The sequence below is a fragment of the Marmota flaviventris genome, chromosome 2 (assembly GCF_047511675.1).
Source record: "Marmota flaviventris isolate mMarFla1 chromosome 2, mMarFla1.hap1, whole genome shotgun sequence".
NCBI lineage: Eukaryota > Metazoa > Chordata > Mammalia > Rodentia > Sciuridae > Marmota > Marmota flaviventris.
The window spans coordinates 179,579,147-179,598,233 of record NC_092499.1 but is presented as its reverse complement, the minus strand read 5'-3'; the positions used below and the strand labels follow the sequence as shown (position 1 = coordinate 179,598,233).

The following is a 19,087-nucleotide window of genomic DNA, read 5'->3' as shown; positions in this document are numbered from 1 at the left end:
CACTTTTACCCCCATTAGACAAACCTACGGGAGAAGACGACCCTTGGGTTGGCCGCTGACCCTCTGGGCCTTGCGTCCTGTGTTCGCGCAGCCCTCCCGTTCTGCTCTTGCGGTGCACACCCGCGCTGGCTGGATCTGCTCGGCCCGTCCCGAGTGGAAATTACCCCTTGGGTGGTTCCTCACTCCTCGGTGGCGCACCCGCGGGGAGGGTCCAGGCTGGACCTGGGCGCAGCCTGGGCTCCAGACGGGGAAACCGAGGCCCGGCGTGGCCGGCAGAGGCCAGTCCCGGGCGCACGGCGGGGGCGGGGCGGGGGCGGGGCCGCGCTCGCGCCGGCGCCAATGGGCGGGCGCCCCCAGCCCCCGGCCCGCCGCGGCGTCCGGCCCGAGGGAGCCTCGGCGGAGAGCGGCCGGCGGAGCACAGCCAGCCGAGCGGGCGGCTGCGCCATGGCGTGCGCAGGGCTGCTCACCGTGTGCTTGCTCCGGCCGCCCGCGGCCCCGCGGCCCCCTGGATCCCCAGCTGCCGCCGCCGCCGGCGGGCCCGCCGGACACGCGCTCTTCCAGGACGTGAGTGGGGCGCGGGCGGGGCGTCTCCCGGGCTCGCTGTCACTGTCTCCCGGCCCCGTCTCTGTGCTCCCGCATCTCGGTCTCAGTGCGTGTCTCCCTGACCCTGTCCCTCTCGCGATCTCTGACCCACCTGTCCCTCTGTCCCTCGTCTTCCTTATTCCGATCTCGCTGCCTCCGCGTCCCCAGTCCTGTCTTTTCATATCACTCCTTGTCTCTGCTCCAGTGTCGCTGTCCCTGCTGTCCCAAACCCCCAAACAATCTGTCTGGTGGGGGTGGGGACTGTCAACACAATTAAGATAGCAGTCACTGTCCCTGCTCTGTGGTGGCGCCTGGCCACATTAGGAGCCCTCTCCTGACCCTAGTAGTACCTCCAGAGCCCCTCTGACCCAAGGGCAAGAGGAGTCCTGCAGCTGGTGAAGGCTGCCCACAGCCATCCTCTGTGGTCTGGGTACCACTCCATGGGGCAGCAGGTGGCCCTGCAGCCCCCTTCTGTGAGTGTGGAGCAGCATTTCTGGGTCTCAGTCACTCCCTTTTACCCCTGTGCTCAGTCCCCATTCCAGAGGTCCCTACCAGTGGGAAAGACTGTACTCCTGCCCCCTCCCCACAACCCCCAGTGACTCAGCACCTTGACCACAAACAGTTCTGACTGAAAGCTGACCCTCCTGCTTCTCAGATAGGAACACCGAGGCCTAAGGGGATATGTCCATATTGAAGCAGGGGCATTACTGGGTGTGGCCCCAGGTGTCTTCTCAATTTAGCTCCCTGCCCATATCTCCATCTACCCACCCAGGCCCCATTGGGCTGCTGTGTGATCCCAACCCTGTAGCATACCTTCTCTGATTCAGGCTAGGCATTAGATTGATTCTTTAGACCCACTGACCCTGAGGAGATCATCCAAAGGGAGTGAGGACTTGAAGCTATGAGGGCTCTCTGTCCAGGTTTTGGTCTGCATCTCTTTTTTAGGCCTGCTGGGCTGCCCTTTGCTGGGCTTTGGGGGACCTGGAAGTTTCTGGTCCCTGAGAGGCTGTCTTACTGCCTCTGGTGCCTTTCATCTCCTCTTCTCTGTAAATAAAATCTGCTGATCTTTGCCTCCCCACCCCCACCTCCCTTGGGCACTCACACACCTACCCACAGCCCTCACATAAAGTTGTCTCTGTGGGAAGCCCCGGCCCTGAAAGGGTTAACCCTAGGCTGCTCCTTGGGACACTAGTGGGAAAACTGAGGTATGGCAAAGAAGGGAATGGCCACTTCCTGCACAGGCATGCAGGGGACCGGCTCAGAGGACGAAGACTGGGGTGGACTGTGGGTGGCCAGAGTTGGGGTTCAGGTCTGGTTTGGATCCTTGGACTGCATCTTGACCCATCTCTGCACCTTCTTCAAGCCGGGACATGCCAGGGGCTGATGCATCAGACAGAACTCAGGCTGGCGTCCAGGTGTGGGAGGTGGGGTGCAGGAGCTGGCCTGGGGCACCCCATGGAGCCAGGCTCTGCAGGAGCAGGGAGCAAGCAGTGGGACCTGCTGTGCGCCCTTCCTGTGCCTCCCTTGTTGGAAAAGCACCTGCGGGCTGAGCTGAGCAGGCGGCTGGGGCAGGCTGAGCAGGAGGTAAGGCCAGGCAGCGGGGAGGCAGAGCAGCTGGGGCCCTGGGGTCGGGCGGCGCCTCTTGCTTCTTACCCCCACCCAGCTCCCACTCCTGTCCCTTTGTCCTCTAGGTTTTCCGCAGAGCAGACAAGAATGGTGAGTGTCGCTTTCCCTGGGACTCGGTGGTGAGTGGGAGTCCATCAGGGAGATTCAGGGGAGAGTTGGGGAATTGGGGGAGAATTTGAGTGGAGACAAATCTTGGGGGCCCTGAAACAGGGAGATCAAATCAATGCATCCTTCCCGGAGGAAGTGCTATTCCGAGTCAAATTTGGAAGGGAGAGCAGAGGGAGAGTGGTTTGGGTAGAGGCTGGAAGTGGGGGCTTGTTTTCACACAGTGCCCTAGCACAGTGATGGGTACTTCCGGTATGTGACCTGTGTTGCCTTGCAGCGCCAGCTGGATTGAGATTCCTCACCCATTTCACAGACAAAGGAGTAGAACCCTAGAGAGGGGAAGCAAGCTGCCTGAGGTCACACAGCCTTTAATTGGTGGTGATGTGTGGTCCTAAATTCCCTGTGTGAGGGGCTTGGAAGGGTGGGATAATGGAGGCCCTGTGGGGTACTTCACCCAGATTTTTAGAGGTCTCGCTTTCCACGTGACTTACCATCTAGATCCAGCGAGGGCTCAGAGGACACAATTAAACCCAGCCTTTGGGCAAGGATACAGTGGGGTCCAGTAACCTGAGTCAGCTCCTTCTGCCCCTGGTCCAGCCTAGCGTGCTGTAGGTTTGCTGCCTCTAGATGGCTGGGAACAGCCCCCTGTAGTGACCAGCCAGTGGAGGGTCTGAGCTGAGGGGGCCATTTTGCCTGGAGCTCCCCTCCCTCTGGGTCTTTACCTACCCCCCACCCCCATGTTCCAGCCTCCTTGAGATGGGGTAGTGTCCCCACTCCTTGCTCCTTCTCCTTGGGTATTTTTTAATTGGTGGGAACCATTTGTCCCAACCCACTGACTGAGACACATGCCCTGCCTGGGTGTGGTGGCACATGCCTGTAATTCCAGCAGCTCGAGAGGATGAGGCAGGAGGATTGTGAGTTCAAAGCCAGCCTCAGCAACAGTGAGGCCCTAAGCAACTCAGTGAGACCCTGTCTTTAAACAAAATATAAAAATGGCTGGGGATGTGGCTCAGTGGTATAGCGCCCCTGATTCAATCCCCGGTATACCCCCAACCCTTCTCTCCCCACCAAAAAAGACACATCCCCCCTTTGATTGGGGCATTCCTTCTGGAGAGCCTCAGGCCTTACCACCCCTACTCCTGCTCTGCAGCTCCCCCTCCCCATTTATTAGTGACTCTCTACATCATTCAGGCCGACTCTCTGGCATCTTTGAACATCCCACTCAACTGCACCGCTTGGCTTACCCTGTCCCCCAGGGACAGCATTTCCTCTAGAGCCAGCCTGAAGCTTCTTACAGAGTCCACCTATTTAGGAAGATTTCCTAGGCCTCCCACTGGCTTCTCAGTGAAGGTTCTGGGTCCAGAGCACAGAAGTCCTTGTACCCAGGGTGAAGCTGACCAGCCTCAGGGCCAGACCCTCTGCCCTAAGTCCTCCCCAGCCAGATCAGGCTGTGATGCAGTTGTGTCCGGGCTGATTTTTCATTTCCTCATTTGGCTAACATTTGGATCCTCCCCTGTTCTGGGGACTCCAGTCCTTTTCTCCCAGCAGTCAGGGGCTAAGCTCAGAGCCCATGGCACCTGGCTAGGTGGTTGTGAGATATGGGGAGGCCTTGAGGGGCTTGGACCTGGAGGCAGGGCATGATCTGGGCTCAGGGACACTGACGCTCTCCCTGCCCCTCCTAGATGATGGCAAGCTCTCATTTGAAGAGTTCCAGAACTATTTTGCCGATGGGGTTCTCAGCCCCGGGGAGCTACGGGAACTGTTCAGCAGCATTGACGGCTGTCCCACTGAGTGAGTGAGAGGGGGTGACTGAGCGTGGGTGGGTGCCAGGCCAGGTTGTCCCAGCCCCACTTTGTCCCCTACTGCCTCCGTTCTTTTTGGAGGACTGGGGTGGGTAGTGGGAAGAAAGGTGCCAGGGTTTGGTGCCAGCTTTACCCCCTCTTCCAGCCTTGCCCACCACGCTGCTTTCGGCTGGAACCCCAAAATAGACCTGAGTCACCACCTGTGGCTCAACCCCTTCATTCCCGCTTCCTGCAGGAACCAGAGGCTGCCTGGGGACAGCTGGGCTCCGCCTGCCCCCACCCGCCTCCACCCAGGGGTGCAGGTGCACACACACACCCCTTCCCACATCTTCCCACGTGTGCTCCCACGTCTACACATCTTGGCAGGGCGAGTGAGCTCCTCCCAGCTTCCTCGCTCTGGTGCACACACATCGCACATGTATACGCCTTCCCTTCCGTCTCCTCAGGGTAAACCCCAGACTCTGGGCTGGCATGCGGGGCTCCCAAGACTTGGGTGGACCCTTTGTCTGCAGCACTCCCCCCCACTCACTGACCAGATACCCCAAATTCCTTGTCAGGCTGAGTTGGGAGTCAGGGGTGGGGTGGGGACATTCCAGTTTGCCAGGCCAGGCCTCAGGGTCTGAAGGGTGTCTTTTTTTTTTTTCCTCTGCAGCAATTTAGAAACAGAGAAACTATGTGGTGAGTAGGTGCATGTTTCCCAGGTCCCTGGGCAGGTGGATATGGTGAGGGGCTGTTGCTGGGTTCCTGATGGGACAGAAGGGGCTGGGTTCAAGATATGAGAACTGCTTGGTAGCTGGGGAACTCTAGGTGGCCAAATTCCCAATTGGGGAGCAGGGCTCAGAACCCATGAGCACCTCTTCTCCTTGCAGACTACTTCTCCAAACGCCTGGGTGTCTACCGGCCTGTGCTGGCTGCACTGGAGTCACTGAACCGTGCAGTACTCACTGCCATGGACGCCACCAAGCTGGTGAGTGGAGTGGCTGATGGTGGGTCCCCACATGGGTATCTGCTATGCTTTGGACACTGTTGTCATGGCTCAAGCTTGCAGAGCTTCTCCCACTTAGTGGCTATGCCTCTTTGCCTCTCTGGACCTCAGTTTCCTCATCTGTCTGTACTTTTGTTGTGATAATTAAATGAGAATGAAGGCAGGGATTTTTGCATAGTTTTGTTTTCTTTGTTCCCAGCACCCAGAACAAGGCCTTGCACACAGTGGGTGCTTTAGACCTGGAGCAGCGTTGCTGTTTTTGGTTTTGGCCAGACATAAATGCTGGGAACTATCAAGCCAGAACCCAGTGGGCATAGGCTGGTTCATGGGGGGACGAGCTCATCATGCCCAAAGCCTGTGCTGGTGCATGGAGCCATGGGGTCTTGCCCTAAGGACATATGTGAACAGGCAGGTATGTGTGTGGCCATGTGTTTGTGTGCATGTGTGGACACCTTTGGGCACAAGTGTAAACAGTGCTGACAGCTAGGGCTCCAAGTTCTTGGAGAGTGACTTCAAAAAAATAAGCCACCCCTCCCTTTATGTATTCTTCCCTCTCCCCCTGCAGTGCTGGGAGTCAAACTCAGGGCCTCAGGCATATAGGCAGGCAGCCACCTCTCCAGTCCTGTGCTCCTTTTAAGAAATGTCTCCACTTCCTTTTGCCCCACAGCTCCTCCAGTTGGGGCTGAGTGGGGAGGAGCAGTGAGCAGCTCTGGGAGAGTGCCCGATCCTGCCTTTGTAAATTATTTTTTATTTTTCCTCTATTGGGGATTGAATCCAGGGCTCTGCACACATTAGGCAAGTGCTGTATCTGTCAGCTACATCCTCAGTCCTCTGACCCCACTTTATACCAAAAGGAAAACTGAGATTCCAGAGTTTAAAAGATCACACAACTAGGGACAGGGCTTCTACTGATTGCTTTCATGTGACATAGCCTTGGGCCTGGCCTTGCAAATGGATAGCTGGACTGACATTCTCTGAACTGGCAGTGGGTTGGGGGATTCAAACTGCAAGTCAATGTGAGGGCCCAGTGGGTCCCATCTGCCCCCTCCTGACCCAGAAAGGGAGTGGAGTTGACCCACCTCCACATGATGAGCCTGCCAGCTCCAAACACTTGACATTTCTTTATCTAGTCTCAAGGCTGATAGGACAGTGACTCAACCTAGAGCCAATGTCCCTGCAGTCCCCAGGTTGCACCACCACCTCCTGGCAAACATGGCTCAGTTGAACACTTCGTGCACCAGCCTGGAGCCACATTCCTGGTACATGGCGCGAGTCATCCAATCACACTGGAAGGAGCCCAAGGAGGCCACCATGGAGCCTCCAGTCCACACAGCTGAGCCACGTCCAGGGTTGGCCACCAGGTGGGGCCGTAGGGCGGGATAGCCGTGCCGCCGGCACTGACCCTCCAGCTCCAGGTCCAGGCGCTGAATGAAGCCAGGGAAAAGCGTGGAACCGCCGGCGAGCACCACAGTGTTGGCTAGCCCTGTTCGCAGTGTTGGGGGCATTTTCTGCAGTGCCCGGAAGGCCAGTGCAGCCAGTCCTGGCTCAGACTGGCCAAGCAGACACGGCTGGAAGATGGGTTCGGGGCAACAGAAACGCTCGCTGGTGATGCGCAGATAGCACCCCTTGCCCAAGCAGAAACTGGCCGGATGGTGGCGGGCAGGGTTACGGAGATCACCCTCGAAATCCAGCGACACATAGCAGCAGCGCTTCTTAAGCTGTGTGATGGTCTTGCGGGGCAAGGCCTGCACCCCGATGTTGGGACACGCTGTCACCAGCAGGTCTCGCAAGTAGCGCGACAAGGTGCTGCCTGCTACATCCTGCCGGAAAGTGGCCTTGTGCCACGAATGACCCCCGTAGATGGGCGTGGCGTGGCACACGCCCGCGCCCGCTTCTACGGCAAGCCCGCTGAGCGCACCGGAGGAGCAGAGCGCCAGCAGCGCGGTGCTGGCCATGTGGCACGCGGGCACTGCCAGGGCCTCGAACAGCAGCTCAGCTGCTTTCTCGCGGTCCTCAGGTGGCGCCGATGGCGAGTTGCTCACCAGCACGGGCCACTGCTCCGGTAGCACTCGCAGGCCGCCCACCAGCAGGCGCTGCCAGAGCCCCTCCAGCGCCTCCCAGTCCACCACCACGCCGTGCTTGATGGGGTGCGCCCGCGCCACGCCGCCCGCCAGCTCGCAGCCCAGCGTGCCTGGCTGCACGGACCGGTCCCAGCTGGGCACCAGACTGGAGCTCTTCAGTACTATGCGCGGCTCCTCCTCGCCCGCGAAGCCCGCCTTTGTGAAGCCCGAGCCCAGGTCCACCACCACGGCGACGTGGCCCAGGGAGTGTCGCCGGCGGACCCGGCGGCTACGGGAAGCAGACGCCACCTTCCGGCTAAGGCTCAGCCCTCCTCAGAGACTCGGCCCGGCCCCAGAGCCTGGTCCGCCTGAGCCTCCAAGTCCTAGTTTTTCTGCGCTGGATAATTGTCCCTCTCAGTCCGTGACTTCGTCCGCCGGTCGTGTGCCCCACTCCCCACCCTTCGGGCAGAGTGGCCGCCTTCTTTTCTGCTCGTGGCTCCGCCCTAGGCCGGAGGCCCCGCCCTCAGCTCCAGGGTCTACCTCTGCTCCCGCGGGGTCCCAGCGGCGGCTGGGTTTGGCTGTCCTAGGTTGCAAGCTCCAGGCTCCTCCAGGCGCAGCACTTCCTCGGGACTCGTCGTGGTCGCGCGGACCCGCCTCCTCAGGTCTTGCTGGGGTGGATGACGAGAGGGCCAGGCCAAATACTTTGGATACTGAGAAACTGCTGGGAAAGCAGAGCTCAGGCAATGAAAGGCCCTTGTGGCAAGGCCATCAGGACATATATACCCCCGTGGGGATGCTGGAGTCCTGGCTAACCCTTAAGCTCCAGGCAGTCTCCTGGCACCTCTCGCCTGGCTTGGCTAAAGAAGTTTCTCGTTGTGGAGGTGGGAGAGGACCGTCAGAGAAGAGAACTTGTATTGGGCTCTTTGTGACCTCAGCACTGACTGAGCGTCTCTGGCCCCTCCCCCCAAGAAAACGCTGGACCTATCTTCCTCTTCTGTCCAAGCCAAGGGCAGCGGTTTGGGCATTCATGTTCTGGCCTCAGCTGCCCAGCACAAGGAGTCTGATTCTTTCCCAAAATAGCTGGATTATCTGCTCTATTCGTGCCAGATGTACCGCCCTTTTACTTGCTAAAGTTTTTTTTTTTTTTTTTGGGGGGGGGGGTACACGGAATTGAACCCAGGGTCACCCAATCCCTGAACCACATCCCCACCCCAATTTTGTATTTTTATTTAGAGACAGGGTCTCACTGAGTTGCTTAGCGCCTTGATAAGTTGCTGAGGCTGGCTTTGAACTTGCGGTCCTCCTGTCTCAGTCTCTTGAGCCACTGGGTGCGCACCACCAGGCAGGCCAACTAAAATAAGGATTTTATACTGAATCTTGTTTAATCTTATGGATACCAAGGATAAGGGTGAAATCAGTTTTCAGGAAGAGAGTCTGACCTCAGGGTTGAGGGGAACCAGGACGTGCAGTCTTTGTGCGGTTTTTATTCCTCTGAAGACTGGCTTTAGCCAGTCCACGTTCATGTAGAAATCATTGTCCCTTACAGCTCCCAAATTTCAGTCCCAGAGAAGGGGCTGATAAAAGTCAGCTTGGGCTAGTCACGTACACAGGAGTGCAGTTATCCTGACTGTAACCATCTGGATGGCAGGAGAGTCAGTTCTCACAATGTAGGGGCTGCTGTATGGGTCATGCAACCTCCTGTGATGTAGGCCTTCTGGAGGGGATGTCCCTTGTGTTGACAGTAACAAAAGTGTATCTGTAGCAGAAGCTAGACCTGTGGTGCTAGTGAGCTGGGCTACCCCCAAAGGGGGCTTTCTGAAATTGGTCACCAGTGTGGGGTAGGAAGGCAGGCTGCAGATATGGCACGCTGGGGTGGCTTTGGGGCCTGGAGCTGGGTTTGAGAACCAAGAGAGTGTGGTGAGGAGAGGCAGCCCAGATTGTGCTGGGCCTCTTGTGATATATGAAGTGAGCCTCGCATGGAGACCACAAGTGCTGATTTGGCTAGAGCAGGGATGAGGGGGCACCACTGAGAGGCCCTCAGAGGGGAAGATAGAGGCTGGGGAGAAGACCTGCATAGTCCCAGAGCGCAGTGGAGAACCAGCGAGACTTAGGAGGGGAGTGAACTGCCCTAGACACTGTTTGAAAGAAGTCTTTGGTGAAATGTGAGAAGGGACAGTACAGAGTAGGGACAAGGGATGAATTTGAGGTGCCTTGGGAGTCATGGAGCACAATGGGGGTAGGAGTGATGGTCAGAGGCCCAGGGACCCCAGCTCCTCCTCCTGGCTGCTCCCACAGGCAGAATCTGCGTCTCAGGCTTCACCCATCTGCCTGGGGATCCTTGCTGTTCTCCCTGGGGTGCTGCTTATCTGCCGGGACCTCTCCCTCTGCCTGAGGAAGATTCCTGAATGCCAGGGACTCTTGGAGATGTCAGGCCTTTGCTGGAACAGGTCCTTCCAGCGTAGCCAAGACCGGATTTGCCAGAGTCCACCTACTTTGAGCTTGCAAGACCTGGCAGGGTCTGATTAGGGTCTGGAGTGTCGCCGGAAAGGGTTTTGACCCTTGTGTCACAAGCAAGTGCCCCAGCTCCAGGCCATCGGCGGTGACTGCGTCGGCTAAACTCTGGTTCACCCCTGCCCTTGTAGCCCGGGACAGAACCAGCAGACTCCAGAGTTGTTCTGCTCTCTTTATTGGGCTGGATCCCGGGGCCGGGGCTGGGCGGGGCCCCCGCTCAGGGCCTCGGGCGAGGGCAGCGGCGCTGCTTGCGGGGCTGCTCCTCGCCAGGGTCGCCCTCGCCGTTCGCCTCGCTCTCGGTCAGCAGGCGCGCGTACAGCCGCTGCCAACCCTGCGCGGCCTTGGCCCCGCCTCCGGGTCCGCCCCCCGATCCGGCCCCGCTCCCCGCCCGGCGCCCCTCCTCCTGCAGCCGCGCGTCCAGCAGCAGCAGCAGGACCAGGATTTTCTTCATCTCTCTCGCGCGCGCGCCTTCGCGCGTCTCAGCGCAGTCGCCCGCCCCTCGCAGCATGGGCGCCGCCGCCGGGGCGCCGGATGCGTTCTCACCCGACCGACCGGGCCGTGCGCCAGGGCCTGCCGCCGCCGCCTCGGCCAGCTGCTGCCGCTTGTCCAACCGGAAAAGCAGCACGATCTTGGTCTGGGGGTGGGTGGGCGGGAGGGAAGGTCGCGCCTGCGGAGGAGCGCACCACCCTCTAGAGCCCGTCTCCTCCCAGGAACTGTTATATTTCTGGGACCTTTGTCATCTTGCCACGCGTGGGAGTGCGGGGACCTCATCGGGTCCTGGGAAGGCGCACCCGCGTGTCCCCACTAGAGGTCAGGGACCCTCCCCACCCCACTGGCTTGCCGGGACCCCGCCATCCCCTCTGGAAGCCCTCACCCGCCCAGACCGACCTACTGCCGGGGTCCCTGCCTCCCCTCCAGCCTTGATGCCTGGGGCTCTCACCCACCTCAGCCTGGTCAAGGGCCTCTCCCCAGGTGAAGAGGCGGAAAGTGGTATGTTTTGAGCCTGCGGTCTGGAGAGAGGGCACAAGGGAATTCCCTGTGTCACAGCCACAGTGGTACCAACGAGGGCTACTTCCCCATGCCTGACCTCCAGGCCCATTTTTGTCCAGGGTCGGGGGAACCCCACTTCTGTCCATCTTCCTGGGCTCACAGATCTTGTAGACCCTTCTAGGTTTTGGAACCCTTGCCCTCCCTTCTGGGCTTTCAGGACCCCCACACCCACCCATGTGGACTTCTGGAACCTCTGTCCTCTGGAGGGATGCTGTAACCCCTCTAGGACTTCTGCCTACAGGCCCACACTTAGAGCATCCCCTTCTGTCCAGGACTTCCTATTCCCACCCCCTACTTGTTCCCCCACCTCCCCAAACTCACACTTGGCTTCTTCCGCTGGAGGTGGCTGGAGAACTGTTTCCGCCGGCCCTTGTCCATGTCCGGTGGCCTCTCCTTGTGGGCCTGCTTGGGTGCTTTGGTCCTCTTGTGGGAACTGTTGTTTCCCATGGTAGGGCTGGTTACCACTGGGGGCCACAGCCCATGCTGCCTCTGCCCTGCCCTCTGACCTGGGGCCCTGCAGGGGGGTGGGGTATAGGAGGGAAGCTACATTGTGACCTCATGGGTCCACCTCACCAGCTGGACTCCAACCTCCTGCTCTCAGAACCTCCAGGTGAATCTGGGCTCCATTCACACTGTCTGTGACCTCTGACCTTGATTTCCCAGCTGTAAAACTGGGCAAATGACCATCAATGAAACAGTGCTTGTAAGGAGCTTGGTGGTGAGTGGAAAGGCATTTTTGTGGCTTGGCTTTGAAATCTGGCCCTGTCACTAACTAGCTGTGTGACCTTGAAGGAAGAAATCAACCTCTCTAGACCTCAATCTTCTCATCTGCAAAATAGGGTCGGTTATGGTTCCTGTAAATTGTTATGAAGGTTAAGTGGAATTATTCCTAGGATAGTGCCTGACACGGAGTGGGTGCTTGAGCCAGCTAAGTTTTTTGATTGCAAGTCACGGAAACTGATCAAACATCTTCAGCACCGAAAGGGAGTTCATTGGAAGGATTTCATGCAGACAGAAACACTAGCCTAAGAAAAATATGACTCCATCCCTCTTTCTCCAGGACTCCCATCATGGGTGTGTGTGTGTGTGTGAGAGAGAGAGAGAGAGAGAGAGAGAAATAGATATGGGGCTGAGGAATTCTCAAGACATCTGTGACTGCTGGGTCACAAGTGGGCAGATTCCTTATTAGCAGTATATTTGACAAAAATGTCGACAGTTCTCCTGGTATTGAAACTCTTGTGCCGGGTACTGGGCCCAGTCCTATGTAGGAATTAACCGAGGGAGGCTCCCAGTAGCTCAGTGGGATGAGACTTCTCATTCCTGTTTTATAGCTGAGGAAACTAGGGCACAGGAAGGTGAAGGTGGTTGAGAAGTCTCTTTTGAGAATCCCAAAGTGGGTGGCACAGGGCCTGGCACATGGTCACACTGGGAGGAGGTGCTGGCCTGTGTGTGTGCCCGCTCACGCACAGGTGTGTGTGTGTTGTGTACAAGTCAACAGGTTATCTTGTATTGGTAACTCCAGAGAGCATGTGGTGACCTTTGGTGGCAAGGTTGAATGAATGAATACATGTGTGGACACATGTAGATTGCAAGTTTGGGGCCAGCTGGGTCAATATGGGGCCACATCACACCATCATCTTGCACCATGTGCCAAATTAGCCCTTGGATGCCTGTGACCACCACTACCAGCCCCACCCTGTGTGATTATGACGGGGCCTCACTAGCCATGCTGCCCAAGGTGGTGGGCCCAAGAGGAAGAGGATTTGAGATCCAAAAGGGCCCAGCACCCCAGCTGCCAGCTGCTCCCTGTGGGCTGGCCTCACAAGTCCCAGCAGGAGAGGCCAGGGCTGGACAAGGAAGGGTCCAGGCCCTCCCTGCCCTGAGTCTCGGTGCCCCACTGTTTGGGCCAGGTCTGAAGCTCCCCCTCTTTACACTCCTCTGTTACCCGGATGGGCATAAGGCAGCCAACCAGGGAGGCGGCTCACCACTCGGAAATACCTGCTCAGGGCTCAAGAGATGCTGTCCACTTCCTCTCTGCCCCCAGGAGTATGAGCAGGCCTCCAAGGTGGACCAGTTTGTGACACGTTTCCTGCTGCGGGAGACAGTGGGCCAGCTGCAAGCTCTGCAGAGCTCACTGGAAGGAGCGTCGGAAACCCTGGAGGTCCAGGCCTGTGGCCTGCGGTATGTGAGGGCTCTGCCAGCCTGGGGTCCAGTGCATGAATGCCCATTGTCCCTGCATTCCAGACCCCTGGTGTCATCACATTCTATAGCTCCACATCATGGAGCCCCAAGTCTTGGGCAGGTGAGGAGGGGTAGCTGCTCTGAGGAGACCTTTGCCCACTCAAGCCTGGTTCTCTCTGGGAAACTGAGTCCTTGGCCCGAGGGTCTGGGAGCCGCAGGCTGACCCTCCACTTCCCCAGGTCAAGTGAACAGAATGTGGAAGTGCAGAGCAGGCCCTGTGGCAGCCGGCGGGCAGGACGCAGGGCCCTGAGGAACATCAGCCGGTCACCGTCCTGGTCTCCTGGTTCCTCTGACATAGGTGTGCCTGGGGTAGGGTGGGAGGCCTGGCTGCATGGGGTCCAGGGCAGGCGTGGCACCTCTGTGTCCATAGTGCCTGCTCCTCCATTGCTCCAGTGGCCTCCCAGCCTCTGGGACCCACAGCTGACCCTGGCCTGGCCTCCACCCCAGGACAGAGCTCAGAGGCGGAGATGCAGTGGCGGCTCCAGGTGAACCGCCTCCAGGAGCTCATAGACCAGTTGGAGTGTAAAGTGAGTGGCCCTGTGGTCAGCACCCTTGGGGAGCATCCCTGGCATCCACCCAGGCACACTTGCCAGGGGCTCAGCCCCCATTCTGTGTCCCTTACAGGCCCCCCGGCTGGAGCCCCTGCATGAAGAGGACCTTGCTAATGGTCCTGACTCGGTGAGCCTGGGCAGAGGAAGCTGCTGGATGCTAGGGAGTAGGGGTGCTCAGGAAGTGAGGGTTTTATGGAGCCCACCCTCTGCTCTCATATGTGCCCCATTCCCCAGGTCTGGCCAGCAGGTGCTGGGTTCTGGTCCTTGCTATATAATCCTGCAGAAATCACTGCCTCTCTAACTGGACACAGTGGCACATGCTGTAATTCTAAAGACTCAGGAGGCTGAGACAGGAGGATCACAAGTTTGAGGCCAGCCTCAGCAATTTAGCCAAAAGGGGGAGGGGCTGAGGATATACTTCAATGGTAGAGTGCCCCTGGGTTAAATCCTACAGAAAAGAAACCACTGCTCTCTCAGTGTTAGCTTTCGTTCACTTATACTTCTGAAAGTCACGTCTGGGGCAGTGGATAGAAACTGAGGGGGACAGTGGGTAGAAACCGAGGGGGGCAGAAGAAAGTGGTGGCATTCTGCAGAACAGGGGGACAATGGTTGGGTTAAGGCTATGATCTTGGAGGATAGAGTCAGAGACGCCAAGGGGCTTGTTGGCGGCAGGGACATAACCCCAGTGTGAGCCAGTGGGATGGGCCCAGGCCAGGAAGGGCAGAGTCCTCCCCCTGGGCCTGCCCTACTCAGCTGACCAGATGCCTCTCTCATCAGCACATCCTCGTCGCCCAGAGGCAGGTGCAGGTGGCAGAGGAAGCCCTGGAGGACTTCCACCGGGCCCTGTGCTGCTACGTGGACTTCACCAGAGCCCAGAGCCACTGTCTGCAGTGAGTCTCTGCCAGCTGGTGGGACAGCTGAGGTGGGGCGGGGGTGCATGAGAGGGATATTGGGCTGGGCGTCCTGGGCGGGGTCCTGTGAGGCCTGGCGCGGTGGCCCTGGCCTGGCCTGGTCTCTCTGGCGCCACAGTGTATCCGCTCAGAAGCTGCTGGGCAGCGCCTCCTTCAGCCTGTACGAGTTCTGGCGGGATGAAGCCTCCTGGAGAAGGTACGTGGTCCTCTGCTGGCTGACTCTGAGGTGGCCTGAGCGCCAGGTCCGCCTTCAAGCCCTGCCCTCCCAATCACTGGAGTGTGACCTCAGTTGAGCTACCCAAGCTAGCTGAGCCCATCGCCTCCATTTTAAAATGGGGGCAATAGCAGTCCAGCCTCCAGGGGCAAAATCCGATGTGTAAGGACCTGAATGCAGAGCTGAGGAGGGAGAGCGGGAGGCCCCCTCCCAGAGCCTCTCTCTCACACACACACCAGAATGCAATGCCAGGTACACAGGAGGCGCTCAGTGAGCAACACTGTTGCTGTGTGCCACGTGCACCCTATACGGGGCCTCATACATTCAGTGAAGCAGCCACTCTGACCTCCTCTACCGAGGAGAGTGAGGCCCAGCCATTATGGGAAAGGTCAGGATCTAAATCAGGCAGCAAAATGCGGTGGGGGGACCCAAGAGCAGGTGACCCTGATCCTGGAGCAGATGGATTCAGCCTTGGTCCCCTCCACGGCTGTCCCCAGGCACCAGCAGTCACCCTGCAGCAAGGCCTTCCAGCGCATCCTCATCGACCACCTGCGGGCTCCAGACACTCTCACCACCGTGTTCTTCCCAGGTGGGCTGCAGCCCACAGAGTCTCCACAGCCCTGGGACGCCCCCGGGGGGCAAGGGGCCCCTGATGGCTCCTGACCCCCGACCTCTGACCCACAGCCTCCTGGTGGGTTATGAATAACAACTGAGCCTGACCTGCTTAAGCTGAGGACCCTGAGGCCCTGCCTGTCTCCTTCTAGAGCCTTCTGCACTGGTCAACTCAACACTAAAACCAAGGATGCTGCTTTCTCCTGGAAGCCCCAGGGCCTGGCCCGCTGGGGGAGGCTCAGCCCAGGGATCGGGGACTGGGCTGCTTGCTATTTACTTATTTATTAGTGTGAATTCTGGTCCCCTCTGCCCCTGCGTTGTGATCAGCCAGGTCCCTTCCCTCTCTGGCTGCCTAGTGGCGTCCTGCTTCCTTCCTGCTGTCTTGGGGCCAGGCTTCTGCTCTTCCCCAACCAGCAGCAGAACCAGGGCTGAGCTCAGGGACCCCCCAACCCCCCAAACCTCAACCCCTGAGGTTGGGCCAGATCAGTATGGGGTAGGGACTTGGGTGTCCCCATCACCCTCCTGGGCCAGCACCAGACTTCCATCCAACACCTGAGGCTACACCACAGACCTCTGGAGGAACCTGGGCTGGTCCGCATATAATTTGCATATCATTTGCATGCTCACAACCCATCCATTCTCAGGGCACTATGGGAAGCCCCCAAGGTGACCTTGTCAAGTAGCAATAATTTGGGCTTAGAGTCACCTGCTGTCCCCAGAGACTTCTGAACCCCAGCCCACGACCCCAGCACAGAGGCAATAAAGGCAGTAGTCACCTCTCACGTTGCCTCCTCTCTCCTGCGTGGTGATGGGATCCTGCGCCTCCCTGACCAGAAACTCAGGGCAGGATACCTGTCTTCAAAATCGGTCCATTCCCCAAAAAAAAAAAAAAATCGGTCCATTCCAGACTGGGAGTGCAGCTCAGTGTAAAGTGCTTGCCTGGCATGCCTGAGGCCCTGGATTGGATTCCCAGCACCAAAAAAAAAAATTCAGTCCATTCCTGTAGCAGGGATTGGTGGTACACACCTATAATCCCAGCTACTCAGGAGGCTGAGACAGGAGGACTACAAGTTTGAGGCTACCCTGGGCAGAACTTAGGGAGACCCTGTCTCAAAATAAATTTTAAAAAGAACTGGGGATGTAGCTAAGAGGTGGAGTCCCTCTGGGTTCAGTCCCCAGTGCTAAAAAAGCAAATACCCTCAGCTGATTCCTGTCTGGAGTGTCGCACCTTCAGAGTGGATGCTTCACCAGAGCTGGTACAGGTTTTCTTGGTCCAGGCCCCTGTGTCCTTTGGACCCTGGCTTTGGCGCCCTGCCTGGGAAAAGGAGTGACATGGTCCAAAATCCGATGGGAGTTGTAGCTTTACCCTACAGAGACTTCCCAGGTCTCAGAGACTTGGCCGGATTTCTGGGGAAGACCTGGCCTGACAGGACCTCCTCTGCCAGGCTTGCCACCACCACTGCCACCTGACACAGCAGATCCAGGAGGATAACGGCCAAGTCACAGAAGGACCAGTCACAGAGGGACCCCTTTGGTGGAAGGGACTGGGTAGCAGGGATTGGTGGTACACACTCCCTATAAATGGGGAGGCGTGTGGCACCCCAAGAGCATAGGATGCCATCTGACCTGGTCTGGGGTCTTGGGGTCAAGAGTTTTCTAGGCAGACCAAGAGGCTCGCCTAGGCTTTGAGGGGGAGGGGCGGGGGCCCCCTAAGCTAAGGGAAGCCCAGCAGCGGGCTGAGGCCAGGGACAGGGGAGTGAGCCGGGTGCAGCCGGGGAGGCAGGGCCCCAAAGGTGCTTCATCCTGAGGAGGCCATGGGAAGTGTTGAGCCAGGGTTGGTAGCTGGGGGGCTGGCGTTTTACCAGTGTTCCTGAAAGCTGCTGATGTCAGGTCAGATGGTACCGGCTCCAGGGACTGCACCCCGCCCCAGCAACCTTCCCTATAGTTCCTCCCTAACAGCTCCTGAGGGTCAGTCTCTCTACCAGCCTGGCTGCTCAGGCCCAAGACCCATTGTGTAGGGTTCCTGGTGTCTCCTTGGTCAGTGCCAGGCTACCCCCGACCCTGCCCCGGCTCCCAGTGGCTCCTAGAACATGTCGCCAGCATCTGTGCCACACACGGCACCGGGTTGGCTTGGGAGGTTTGCTCCTCTCCGATTTCAATGTCTCCTTGTTAGAGAAGCCAGTCCAGGGGAAATCATCCTGCCCTTGATCCTTGTTGTAATTTCACAAATAGTAGTGAAAACAAACCCTTTAAACTAGAAAATCTGTCACTGCCAACTGTGAACAACCTGTAGCAGTGCCTTCTTGGAGTCCCAAGCACCTTATCAGGTTTCTGAGTTCACAATTTTTTTTTTTTTTTTTTTTTTTTGTGGTACTGGGGATTGAACCCAGGGCCTTGTGCATGGGAGGCAAGCACTCTACCAACTGAGCTGTATCCCCAGCCCCATTTCTCTTGGCATCCAGGATTGAACCCAGGGGTGCTTAACCACTGGACAACACCCCCAGCCCTATTTTGTATTTCATTTAGAGACAGGGTCTCCCTGAGTTGCTTAGCACCTTGCTTTTGCTGAGGCTGGCCTTGAACTTGTGATCCTACTTGTGATCCTCCTGCCTCAGCCTCCCGAGCCACTGGGATTACAGGCGTGCACCATGGCACCCGGCACAATTTTCTCTAAGACAATGCAGTCCTCCCTGCCTTACTAAAAGCCTGGAGCTGTTGGAGGACACTGTAGGGCTGGCAAAGGTCTAGGCCCTTGGGGTGGGGCGGGGCAAGAAGTGCGCTGTGCAGGAGGACCCTCAGTATAAGGATGTGAGTGAGTCCAGGCCCAGGAAGTTTCGATGCTGTGTGACAGGTAAGGGGAGCCAGATGGGAGCTCCTGGGTGCGGGCAGTCGACACAGGAGGCTGGAGTCACAGTCACAGAAAAACTCACTTCTGAGCTGGGGTCAGGGCAGTGGGGACACAGAGTGGGTCCCTCTGATGCCCACCTTCTCGCTGTCCCCACTGTAACACACACAACCTGCAGCAGTGGCTTCACTGAGTAGGCTTCCGGCTCCACTTTGAGCCATTCCCTGTAAAGAAGCAGGGGAAGGGGGCTCTCAGAATGTTGTCATGGTGACCATGTTCTTCTGGCCCAGACCCTTCCATGGCTTCCACTTTCTTCAGCATGAAGATCAAGTGTGGTTTTTTCCTGGCATTCAAGGCCAGTGAGCCCCCCTTCCAATCTGTGTAGCCACCTCTGCCTAAATCACTCAGCCCGACTAGGCCGTCCACAGCCTTGGTCACTCCCTGCTTAGGTCCCTGTCTCGCTTATGTCCACCACCCACACCTCCCCAGCCTTCCATCTGTAGGTCAGAGCCAAGTTCTTTTCTCAACCCATGTGCTTATGCCATTGCTCTTAGTGGCTCTTAGTTCCTTTTGACAGTTGCTGGGGACCTGCTTTGTGGCAGGTGCTGGGGATAATGAGATGTCCTATACTAGTGTCAACACCCAGGTGGAGGGCTGGTGGAGTCCCACAGACCTGAGCACTCCAGGCACTTCACCTGCTCCCTGCACCTCCTCCCCACTCCCCTCAGGCCTGTACCCAACTCACCTGCACATGTGCAAACCTGCGGCAAGCCAGGGGAGCGTTGGTCTAGGTGTGGCTATTGCCCTATAGTTCAGAGAGAGGCAGTTGCGGGGGGGCAGGGGGGGGCAGAGGGCGGATACCTGCTCACTGAGTTCCCTTGACACAGCCTTTGGTGGGGCAAAAGGAAGGGATAAGAAGGAACAAGGAGGTGGGGCTGGGTGTGGTGGCACTTGCCGGTAATCCCAGAGGCTTGGAGGCTGAGGTAGGAGGA

General features: G+C 58.1%; 3 protein-coding genes across 6 annotated transcripts; 1 reads left to right on the top strand and 2 right to left on the bottom strand.

The window, feature by feature from the left end:
* Nucleotides 1-393: 393 nt before the first annotated feature.
* Nucleotides 394-16,032, top strand: Necab3 (N-terminal EF-hand calcium binding protein 3). 4 transcript variants are annotated; one of them, XM_027945074.2, is made up of 13 exons: nt 394-564; nt 2,274-2,298; nt 3,996-4,104; nt 4,768-4,793; nt 4,985-5,082; nt 12,766-12,902; nt 13,142-13,260; nt 13,410-13,489; nt 13,587-13,640; nt 14,291-14,403; nt 14,543-14,620; nt 15,136-15,227; nt 15,323-16,032. In XM_027945074.2, exons 1-13 carry the CDS (start codon nt 445-447, stop codon nt 15,349-15,351), a joined length of 1,080 nt encoding a protein of 359 aa, XP_027800875.1. In that variant the 5' UTR covers nt 394-444; the 3' UTR covers nt 15,352-16,032. The 4 variants fall into 4 exon arrangements, with proteins under 4 accessions (XP_027800875.1, XP_071464949.1, XP_071464950.1 ...); XM_071608848.1 differs by lacking the exon at nt 14,543-14,620; XM_071608849.1 differs by lacking the exons at nt 13,142-13,260; nt 13,410-13,489.
* On the bottom strand, nt 6,130-7,060 carry Actl10 (actin like 10). The gene has a single exon (XM_027945106.3). The coding sequence runs from the start codon at nt 7,053-7,055 to the stop codon at nt 6,318-6,320; it is 738 nt and encodes a 245-aa protein (XP_027800907.2). The 5' UTR covers nt 7,056-7,060; the 3' UTR covers nt 6,130-6,317.
* Nucleotides 9,889-11,419, bottom strand: C2H20orf144 (chromosome 2 C20orf144 homolog). Its single transcript, XM_027945075.2, has 3 exons — nt 11,039-11,419; nt 10,585-10,635; nt 9,889-10,307 (listed from the first exon to the last, which is right to left on the bottom strand). The coding sequence occupies exons 1-3, from the start codon at nt 11,166-11,168 to the stop codon at nt 9,889-9,891; spliced, it is 600 nt and encodes a 199-aa protein (XP_027800876.2). The 5' UTR covers nt 11,169-11,419.
* Nucleotides 16,033-19,087: the final 3,055 nt, after the last annotated feature.

Excerpts from the sequence above, each read along its gene's own strand:
- Actl10 (XM_027945106.3), bottom strand. The coding sequence starts at position 7,055 with ATGGCCAGCACCGCGCTGCTGGCGCTCTGCTCCTCCGGTGCGCTCAGC.
- Necab3 (XM_027945074.2), top strand. The coding sequence starts at position 445 with ATGGCGTGCGCAGGGCTGCTCACCGTGTGCTTGCTCCGGCCGCCCGCG. Across the intron at positions 12,903-13,141 it reads GTCCAGGCCTGTGGCCTGCG|GTCAAGTGAACAGAATGTGG; the intron begins GTATGTGAGGGC and ends CCACTTCCCCAG. Across the intron at positions 14,621-15,135 it reads GATGAAGCCTCCTGGAGAAG|GCACCAGCAGTCACCCTGCA; the intron begins GTACGTGGTCCT and ends GGCTGTCCCCAG.
- C2H20orf144 (XM_027945075.2), bottom strand. The coding sequence starts at position 11,168 with ATGGGAAACAACAGTTCCCACAAGAGGACCAAAGCACCCAAGCAGGCC. Across the intron at positions 10,636-11,038 it reads GCGGAAGAAGCCAAGTGTGA|AGGCCCTTGACCAGGCTGAG; the intron begins GTTTGGGGAGGT and ends TCACCTGGGGAG. Across the intron at positions 10,308-10,584 it reads CCCCAGGCATCAAGGCTGGA|AGACCAAGATCGTGCTGCTT; the intron begins GGGGAGGCAGGG and ends CCACCCACCCCC.